At 36.0% G+C, this 11,088-nt stretch overlaps 1 protein-coding gene across 1 annotated transcript; it reads right to left on the bottom strand.

The window, feature by feature from the left end:
• Nucleotides 1–11: 11 nt before the first annotated feature.
• Nucleotides 12–8,419, bottom strand: ak3 (adenylate kinase 3). The gene is made up of 5 exons (XM_081354666.1): nt 8,048–8,419; nt 5,376–5,495; nt 5,117–5,289; nt 2,339–2,457; nt 12–988 (listed from the first exon to the last, which is right to left on the bottom strand). The coding sequence occupies exons 1-5, from the start codon at nt 8,196–8,198 to the stop codon at nt 871–873; spliced, it is 681 nt and encodes a 226-aa protein (XP_081210792.1). The 5' UTR covers nt 8,199–8,419; the 3' UTR covers nt 12–870.
• Between the last annotated feature and the right edge of the window lie 2,669 nt (nt 8,420–11,088).

Raw genomic sequence — 11,088 nt, 5'->3', positions numbered from 1 at the left:
ACTAAAAAGAGTCAAACTTCACTGTTTATTGCAGTTCTTTCAAAGGTCCGCTTTCTAAAATAACATTCAGTACATTACATTTAATAATGTATCCATTATTCAATAGCAGTGTTTTCAGTCACTACAATTTATCCAGTGATGCACAAACTGCCATTAAATGCATAAACAAGTGAATTAATAATTTGCATTTCATTTGTGGCGTAGGACTCCATAACCACACAATAGTGTTTCATCAATACAAAAGGACTTTTGATCACAGAGAATTTCTTTCCCTTTATAAATTACTGTATTGTACAAACCTTTCTTAATTAAAAATAGCATTATTTTGTATAATTATGATAAAAAATATGAACTCTGTTAACACTATTAAACATTGCTACATAATCATCTGACTCATAATTAGATTGTTTTTGCTAATTAAGGCCACAGTGGTTCACACACACAATGGGCGGTACAGGTCAGAAAAATCAGGTTTAAATCATATTTTTTACATTCATCTGAAAACTTTATAAATGAGAACTGAGAACTTCTCCATTATGAGATTTCAATAACATTAAAATGTTTTGTAGCTGCCGCGTTTTGCAGCAACTTCAGTTAAAAGAAAAACATTCTTACGGGTTGAGCACTTCTGCTAAGGGAAGAGTCATCTATTAGCATGCCTACAACGCTCAAAGCTAGTTTGTTTGCTTAAGATGGCAGCGCTAGTGTTCAGAAGACTAGTCTGACCATGATCCTTTAGTTTGCCACTAAAGCCAGATGCGACACTGGCTTCAGCGTGTAAATACAGTAGACTGCTTCAGGCCACAGAGGTGCGTGTGCTTCTTCAGACAGTGTACTTCAGTTGTTGGGAAAGTCCTAAAGGTTGTAGAATCACGCTTTTCCCATAGCCTGCTGGATTCCTGGGATTTTCCTGGTCAGGAAGGCTTGAACGTGAGGCCATATCTTGTTGGTTTCAGTTCCTGTGAATGTCTCCAACACTCCTTTACTCCTGTTAAAGTATATATCACATGTAATGCCTTAAACATTATTATTCTTATGATGTTACACATTCAGTCCGGAATGTGTAAGGGATAGTTCATCCTCATTATAATCCCAAAATGATGTTCCTCCTTTGATCAGACACTGGAGAACCAATGACCAGGGGTTTCTTGAGTTGATGAAACGCTAATAATTGATTATATCGAATGTACAATAAAATAATAGACACTGTAGGATTCACTGTATTCAGCATCTCGGGAACGCAACCTGCGCTAGCTTTACTTTATTTACACATTCTCATAGTTTCCAACATTTTTGTGGGCAGAAGTTTACAGTATTTCAGCAGTATTGTGCCAAAATAAAAGAAAGAATATTTGAAATATTTAAAGCTTGAGGGTTTAAAAGTTTGAAAGTGATGAGGGCATAAATATTAGTATTGTAACTTGTGTAAAATAAAATAATCGGTAGAATATATGTCTGTCTTCGTTTTATTACTAGAATTAAACATAATAATAATACATTGTTAAAAAAATGATTGTTGATAGCAATCAAATTTTTTTTTAGATAACTCAAATATCCAAGTTGACTAAACTTGAAGTTCTAAGGCAGCATGAAAAATTACTTTGAAACAATATTTTCAGACTAATAATATTAATCATTATTATTACACAATTTGATTAGGTTCCTAAAACACCATTGTAAATAATGTAATGAGACACTTTCACAACTAAAAAGAGGTTTGAGTCCACTTTTAAAGTTTGGCTATAAAGTCAAAATAAAACTAGTTCATATTTGATCTATTTACTTGCATGTCATGTGACCATTCACCAACATCAGAGAACTGTGGACAAGCGAATGTGTTTATTGAAATATTAACATAAAATCTCAAGTATTTCAAGTTAATATTTGACTTTTATGGGGTTTGGCTGACAAAAAATGTTTTATGAACCCCTGATGACATCAAACCTGGTGCAACATGCTTCGATTTGAATGTACAAGAAGAGATTTGCCACAAATAACAACTTATTAATAACGATCCGTTCTCATATGGCCTCTGAAGATATTGCGTACAAGATATATGGACTTTTATGTTACTTTTGTGAGTGTTTTTTGGAGCTCATCAGGCTCACTTTCATTTTATGGAAAAGAGCAGCGTGAACATTCTGCTAAATATCTTCTTTTTGGTTCCATGCAAGGAATATATTCATACAAATACCAGAAGCACACGAGTGCGAGTACAGAGTGACAGAATTTGGCTGAACTATTCCTTTAAATATTCCCTAAATATTTTCTGTGGTGTGCGTTACAGCGTTGTTTCATCCAGCATAAATCATGAAGAAAACAGCTTTCTGTACAGTACCTGTAGTACTCTAGAACCGGCTGTGTCTGTCTCTCGTAGTCCTTTAGTCTTCTGGACACAGTTTCGGGACTGTCGTCGTCTCTCTGGACCAGCGGTTCTCCTGTGACATCATCAAGACCCTGTGCACAAGAGACCAATGATTACACTCGGCACACACGACATCACTGCAGAGCTCCACCAACACAAACACCGATTTTAAAACCTGCTATAAACACAAAATTAACGGTACAATTGCTCAAGAATTCATGTATTGAAACAGTCAACAAGCCTTGGCAGGCGTTGTCAAACTCCACAGCTGAATCGATGTGACCTTCAGACACGCAGTTTTGTGTGGACATAACTGTATTTGAGCAACACTGACAAACACTGTTTCACACTTGGCTTGCTCTGTTTTATCAGTTCAAAACACACTGAATTGCTGTCTTGTTTGAAATGATTGCAAAGATGACCAAAATATAACCATTTTGAATCATTATATAATCATTAACCAAATATGAACCATTGTTTTGAGTCATAACTCATTGCGACCTCAAAGGCTTAGTGGTGGAAAATCTTTTAGAAGCTCTTGCATATAAACGGCTTATTACTCATTCTTACTTTTCTAAAACTCCCTGCCCTTAGAAGTTTTTCTTTTAAAGTATATCAGCACCGGTTTAAGCAACATTTAAGCCCATTTTCTGTCCTTGATTGCTCTTTTCTCGGACACTGTTTCATTTATTTACAGGAAGTCCGTGACTTCCTCAGAGCGCTCCAGATTTATTGCAGGGATGAGAGCAAAGTTCCTCAGTAAACAGAAGCGTTCTTATCTGTCTTGAGCGGTCAGGTTGTGAAATACCACGACCTACTTTTACCACAAGTAGTTTAACACACACACACACAAACACATTCATATGCACTGCTCCATTTCTTTACTTTTTACTGTTTTTAACATGATTCCATTTTTATTTTATTTTTTTATTTAAAGAAAAACTGTTTGTTAGAGTGTGTTTATATGTTGAAATTCTTTAAACATGAAAAATTACATAAATTTAATTGTAAAATTAATTTATATTGTATATTATATAGAAAATGTATCTACATCACACATGTATTAAACCTTGTGAAAAGAAAGTGTGCTTAATTGTGCTGAATGTGCACTTGTAGTGTTAGTGTAGCTCAGATCTATGTTTTTAAGTATATATACATTTTAAAAACTGTACTTGCAGATAATATAACAATTATGCAATGAAAGGCCACTTAAGTGTAGTGAAAGAGGGTACACATTCATGACTGTTTCTTAACACACTTAAGTACACTTTTAAAAAGTGCACTTTGCAATCATGTCAGATTAAACGTTTTACTTTAAAGTATATATTAAATCATTGTTTTTAAAATCATGTTGTGCTTTAAAGAAGTACACTTATTTTAATGTGTTGACTAACATCCTAAAGCACGTGTAGTATTTGATTATCATTTTAACTATAATGTTATTAGATATTACATTTAAACTGTTTAAATGTACAAGTAACGTGAGTTATGTAATCAGATTACTTTTTCAAGTAACTAGTAAAGTAATGCATTACTTTTAAATTTACAACAGAATATCTGAGTTACTTTTTTAAATAAGTAACGCAAGTTACTTTGTTCTCCCATGTATTGACTGACGGATAACGTAACGCATTACTTTCCGTAAAAAATAACTAAGTAACACAATTAGTTACTTTTATATTTTATAACTCAATATTGTAATGCATTTCTTTTAAAAGTAACTTTGCTCAAAACTGCATTTAAAGTTCATATATTTTAAATGTACTAATTTAATTTGCCAGTTCATTACAAAAGTGTAATTACGAATATATAAGTTTCAACAGAAATGACATCAAAGTATATTTTAGTTTACCATAAATGCTTGTCAGTACATTCAGCAGAACACTGTAAACATGTTCCAAAGACAATAGAATTATGAAATTACATGTAAAATGTACTTAAGTCATATTTAAGTTCACTTTAAAAAGTTCAGCTAATTGCATTTAACATACATTTAAACTACAACACTTTCATTTAATTGCAATCATGCAATTAAGTGTACGTTCAGTTCACACTTACTGTAAGTATATTCTTTCAAAGTAACAAAACTCTTTTTAAAAGTACGTTAAGGGTTGTTTTAAGCATTCTGTGTGAATTCAGTTGCACCTCACTCTTGCGAACAGCATTTCAGCACAAAACAAATGTTCAATAACTATCTGCAGTTGAACCAAGCCAAGGTTAATGTTAGTATTTTTAGTGCAAACACACCTCCTTCATTCAAATTAGGCTAATAAATTCACAAAACTCAGCACCATTTACCTGACGTAATTAACGTTGCACTATTGCTACCTGCAGAAAACAGGGATTAAACAGCATTTTAAGTATGTGTTCTTACATTTCTATTGATCATGGCAGATCATCAAATGTCTTTTCACAGCATTTTTTGCAGTATAGACCTTATGTAGCCCCGCCCCTTTTTCTGTCCTGTCTTCCGGTTTGTATTTCCACAGCATGAAGGAAAGATCTTACGGATTTATGAATGAACCGCTCGTTTTAAACTCTTGCCGGTCTAACTGACATTTATGACATCTGCTTCAAACATTACAATGCTCAACAACAAGTTAACTTAACAAGTGTACAGGTCACTGAGGAGTTTTCATATGAGCAGAGGTGGTCAACTTCCTGTTTCTCTCGTTTAATTATCAACAGTTCCCTGAAGGAATGTTAAACAGGACTGTAAATACTGTATCTCAGCATCAGCAGAGGACTCACTGGCTTCTTGGGCGGGTTGAAGTCTACATTATAGACCCTGCCGCTGGGAAGGTGCACCCAGCGGGACGTCAGACGCTCTCTGATGGTCAGGAAAGGCACGTCCAGGTTTATAACAGAGTCCACATCACACACGGCGTCCAGGGCCTCGGCCTGAGCCACGGTACGAGGAAACCCTGCCAGGACACAGAGGCACAGAATCAATAAAGATCATACATATAAGATCAATAGAGGAGCATGTGTGCTGTGGTGAGAGTGGTACCGTCCAGTAGCCAGCTGGTCCGCTCGATCCCCCTCAGACTGGACAGGATGAGACGCGAGATGACATCATCAGGAACCAGCTGACCCTGATCAATGCACGACTTCATCAGAAGACCCAAATCTGCCCAGGGGCATAAGAGACGGAATATAGTTAATCCATAAATACAGAAGAAATCCACAAATAAATATAGTCAGGAATTTATTTTTTATATTGTATTTATGTTGATTCTAATTTTACCAATAAAATAATATATAGTAATATGACACGTCTGTCATTACTCATATTCATGGTTTCTAGTGTGATGTAAGGCTGTAAGGTTGATCATTACCTCCTGTTAACTATTCAATTGAAAATGATGTGTGACCAATACAATGAACTTTAGTAATTCATACATGAACTTTAAGTGTCTCTTCACATTTTAATAACTCTGGTATTTTGATATTTCTGTTTAGTGCTCCATATTTTAGGCCTATAATACTGTATATAACTACACTATCGTTCAAAAGTAATAATACTCTAATAACACCATTAGTAATAAATTAATAACACCCTGTTTTATTCAGTTCTTTGTCGGTGATTGTCATTAGTGAGTGTGTTAAGTGTGTATGTTCTCCTGAGATTCTCCCGGTTATTTCGGTTTGTCAATTAAAGACTATTTAGATTGAATTTCGTAGTCATTTGTGTTGGATTGCAACCACACAACCGAGAAATTTCCATCATTTTAAATATTTTTAGCTTTTTCACTGTTCACTTAAATAGTCCTGCACTGTTCAAAAGCATTTTTCAAAACACAGACAATTAATGTATCAAAATATACATATTATTAAGAAAAAAGCATATATGCTTTTAGAAGCGCATGCTGTCAATTCTTGAAATCTATAATCAACATTCTGTCATCATTTTCTCACCCTCTTGTTTCTTTAAGAATAAGAATTGTTTCTATAATATGTTTTTTGTCCGTTTGGTTACCAACATTCTTTGGGAAGACATGAGGGTGATGAGAGAATTATCATTTTTGGGAACTCTCCTTTTTAAGGTCCTACTTTGATCTGTAAATATATGAAACTCAAATATTCATTGAAATATTTCTCTATATCTGGCTAAATTGTGTGTTATGCATAGGGTTCATTTGATGGTCATTTGTTTCATGTTGAATCTGGTTTATAATAATAATAATGGTTTAGTCTCCCTGTGGTCGGTGGATCTGTACACCAGATAACTGATGAGTTCTGCAGCATAAATATCACTGTCACAAGACATGGAAGGCTATTCTGTTTCCCAGAGAAACACCGAGCATCTGGAATTCATTTGGGATTTATATATTTTTTTTTTTTTCACAGAACGTGTAATTCACAAATCTTTTGAGTTAAAGAACACTGACAATAAACCTGCTCTATCAGTGTTGGGAGTAACGCATTACAAGTAATGGGAGTTATGTAATTAGATTACTTTTTCAAGTAACTAGTAAAGTAATGCATTACTTTTAAATTTACAATACAAATATCTGAGTTACTTTTTCAAACAAGTAACGCAAGTTACTTTGTTTTCCCATCTATTGACTGACAGCTCTCCTGTCCCCATGTTGAGAAAAATTGTAAGCGCAGAGGTGTTGTGTGTACGCAGTGTGTGTCAACATGATGATTATTGTAGCTCTAGACCAGTGCTGACCTTTGATGATCCAATTCAACCCTAAAAATATGCAAAAAAGACTTTTATATTACATCATATTTGTGTTTCTTTTTTTTGCTATTAAAAAACAAACAAAATACCAAGCAAATCCAGCCCAGGTGAGAACAAGTAATTCAAAAGAGTAATGTGATGCATTACTTTCTGTAAAAAGTAACGCAATTAGCTAGTGAGTAACACAATATTGTAATGCATTACTTTTAAAAGTAACTTTGCTCAACACTGTGAAGTATAAAGTACAATATTACACATTTATGAGTGTTGGTGCAAATTTCTGCATTTCTAACATGCAAAGCAAAGGCTTGGGCTTCAGCCTTCAGGCTTGGGTGTGATTTGCAGCCAAAGTCCCTTTCTTAGACATGTTTAGTATGCAGGGCACATTCTTTGGTGAAAGACATCCCCCTCAAAAGTTAAACAAAAGCCCTATTAAAGCACAAATATTTGAAAATACACTTATAGTCTACACATAAAAAGAGTGATGCCACAGAGTAAAAGCCTGAGGTAAACAGCAGACAGACTTTTCCCAGACATCAACACCAGCACTGGAAGAAAGTGCTCGATGTCACAATAGAAAATATATCAGCGAACTGTTTCAGAGTTAACTCTTCCATGCATTTCAAAACCAAAAATATGAGAAAAGCTGTGTCTATAGTGACATGTGCTGTTATTTTTGGACATCACACGCGCGAGCTCACTCGAAAAGTGTAAAACTGCTGTTTAGATAGGGCAACCCACTGCATATTTGAGACACAACCAAAGTTTAGACTCGGTTCTGGTGATAAGAAACCTCTAATTATCATGCTCAACATAAAACCGAGTTCCAGAAGTTTTGCAGCCATTTTATCAAGCCTGCGTATGAAGTTAAACTACGCTCGTAGCGACCGGGGGAAACAGATTCAACCGTTCGCATTCTGTTACATTAGTCATGTAACGTTAAATAAATAAGCAGTGAAACAGTATTCATCACAGTGCTGAAGCTGTCGTACCTGTCTTCGCCTCGATATTGGCCCGCAGCATGTCCCCACTGGAGAGATGCTTGAGCCCGAAACTCTGCACTATCCGAGCAGAAACGGTCCCCTTCCCGGAGCCCGGGGCCCCCATGATCACCGCGCGGAACACAGTCTGCAGACCCATCATGCAACTACTCGAGAATATGAAATAAAGAAATATCTCCCGTTCACAGCATCTCTCCGAGCACTGCAGTCCTATGAAATCAATATGAAAGTGGTTCTAGGGATGTGCAAGTCCTATAAGCGATCGAAACGCCAAATACGCAACTCCAGTTTTATTCCCAGATTAAGCCCGTCCTTTTCTAATGCACGCGCATCTCTCGCGGGCGCGCTCACATTACAGGAAGTGCTGGCTTTATCTCAAGTGGGCGTGTGAAGACACTTAGTAGTGCACACTAGTACAACATGATGGATATTGCTACATCTCTTTGAGAGGTTTTCGACCTTTAAAGTTCTGGGGACCCGTACCCAGACGCAAAGACTCCTAATATGAAAAAAAAAAATAGATTTTCTGACTGAGTAACACTTTATAACTTTAATTGAACACATTAACGCCGCTACATTACACAATTCTTAATACAGAGTAAATAGTTAATAGTTAAAATTTAAGATATCTTTAATATATAATTTGGGGGCCCTTAGGGGTCCATGGACCCCTGGTTGAAAACCTTTAAGGTTTTAGAAAATAAATAATATTTTAATAAATGTTTTCAGAGTTTTTATTACCAGGGTTAGTATTGATAACTAAAACTATTAAAACACTTTTTATTAATAAAAATAAATAAAAATAAAAAATAAAAAAAAACCTGGAATAAAACACAATAAACAAAATTGACTTTATTGAAAATTAGAAATGTTGCCTTGGTTGAAGTAGCCTAGGCCAACAAAAATAATGGTTAAAAACAAAAAACGCAAATAAAAACTGATATGCAAATACATTAAACATAGTAATATTTAAATAGAACATAAACAAATAAAAATTACAAAAGCCCAACATAATGAATAAATGATAATCAAATTAAAATGGAAAATATGAAACTAAAATCTAATAGAAAATATTAGCCTAATAAAAACTATATAAATTATACAAAAATAACACTGCATATTACAGTGCATGAGAAAATGCTGAAAAATATTGAATGTGTAATTATTTAGTGGATTAACTCTTTTATGGTATTATTACTTTATTGTGTTCATTGAAACGTAACTTAATATGCACAAAACAAACAAACAAACAAACAGCATGCAACTCAATTATTATGTAATGTGATTATGTAAGATGTTAGACAGAGTAGGTCTGATCTGATGGGCTTTGGAGTTGGCAGTGTTTTCTCTGCTTGATTAAATCATCTCCAGAATGTAGTGTGGAGTTTCATCTGAGGGATTTGATTGGCATTTTTCATGCTGGTTTAACACAATCACAAGAGAGCCCATTTATCCCCAACACTGACCGAATCATCACTTATCAGCTGACAAATGATTGACAGGAGGGCTTCTTTTGACAAGATAAAGAAGATACGAATGGAGATTTGTTCTCTCCTAAAGGCCTCTGGAACAATAGTTCCTTCAACACAATGAGACAAAGGCAGGAATGCTAACGATCACCATAGTGTTAAAAGACGTATGATAGGACAATGATGTGCAGCTTTTGTGTATGAAGTAAATAGATGAAACAAAAAAATATATGAGTTGACAGTTGTCAGGTGGAATTTAATGTTTTAATTTATTATGTGAAATATAATTTGTATCTTCCCGGTTTGAGATACTGTGGAAACGGCGCCACCTTGTGGACATAATAATATGGTCACGGGAGAGCGGGGACAGATGCAACACTTTTTGCATTTCCTTCAGTTTCTCAGAGCCTGTTTGTATTGGAAAGCCTATATTTGAATGCATTAAACCCACATCTGTCAGCTACCCACCCACACTGCTACAACATGTGTACATATGATAATATATGTACAATTTATACTTGAATAGACAGTCAAATGTTGCAACTTACCCTATAACAAGGGACGGTTACAACAGTCCACAGGGGCAGTTGCAACATTCATTAAAATGTCAAAAAATCATTTTGCAATTTCTTTATTTTATTTGTGCACAGCAGGGTCTTCACTAAGTTAAAAATAACTCTAAAGACAACAAACAAGTAACAACCCTCTTTTCCAATTCCAGTGCCTCTTTCTCTGGGGTTTGAGAGAACTGCAGTCTTCCGCTTTCTCTTCCCTTTCGAGACTTTTCTTGGTCCTGCTTTTGGTTGACGCGTAGGGTCTCAGGTGAGCAATCAATATAGCAAGGTGTCCCAGGTGCAGTGGTTGAGCTACGACGGGGTGGAGGAGGACAGTCTGCCACCAAAGATGGAGCGAAGACCAAGTACAGGCAGAAACTGGAATCAGCTAAACCTGTAATAAGGACTGTAAAAAGATGGACTAATGACGCAGAGGATCTACAGGCCTGCTTCGATTGCACCGATTGGACTGTTTTTGAAGCTGCTATCACCGATCTGGATGAGCTCACAGATACTGTCACATCATATATCAGTTTCTGTGAGAATACATGCATTCCTACCAGGACATTCTTATCATTCACTAATGATAAACCATGCTTTACCGGGAAACTCAAACAGCTTCATCATGCCAAAGAGGATGCTTACAGAAGTGGGGATAAAATCTTGCATGACGAGGCCAGAAACAGACTGACGAAGGAGATCAGAGCTGCTAAAAGAAGAGACTCTGAAAAGCTGAAAAAAAAGTTTCAGCCAGCGACCCGGCATCAGTCTGGACAGGCCTAAGGAACATCACCCACTACAAGTCACCATCCCCCCGATCTGTGGAGGATCAACAACTTGCTGCAACATTCAACAACATTCTACTGCAGTCTCACACCACACACCCGCTCTGATCTGCACTTCACACACTCACCTTCACCGCCTGCACCCCCTCCTGCCATCCAACCTGAGCTTAAGGTCTGTGTGGAGGACGTGAGCCGAGTCAAGACTTGGAAAGCTTCAGGCCCAG

This window comes from Scardinius erythrophthalmus (genome assembly GCF_964197995.2).
Source record: "Scardinius erythrophthalmus genome assembly, chromosome: 23".
In the NCBI taxonomy this organism is placed as follows: Eukaryota; Metazoa; Chordata; class Actinopteri; order Cypriniformes; family Leuciscidae; genus Scardinius; species Scardinius erythrophthalmus.
The sequence above is the reverse complement of the archived record's forward strand: the minus strand, read 5'-3'. Positions and strand labels throughout refer to the sequence as shown.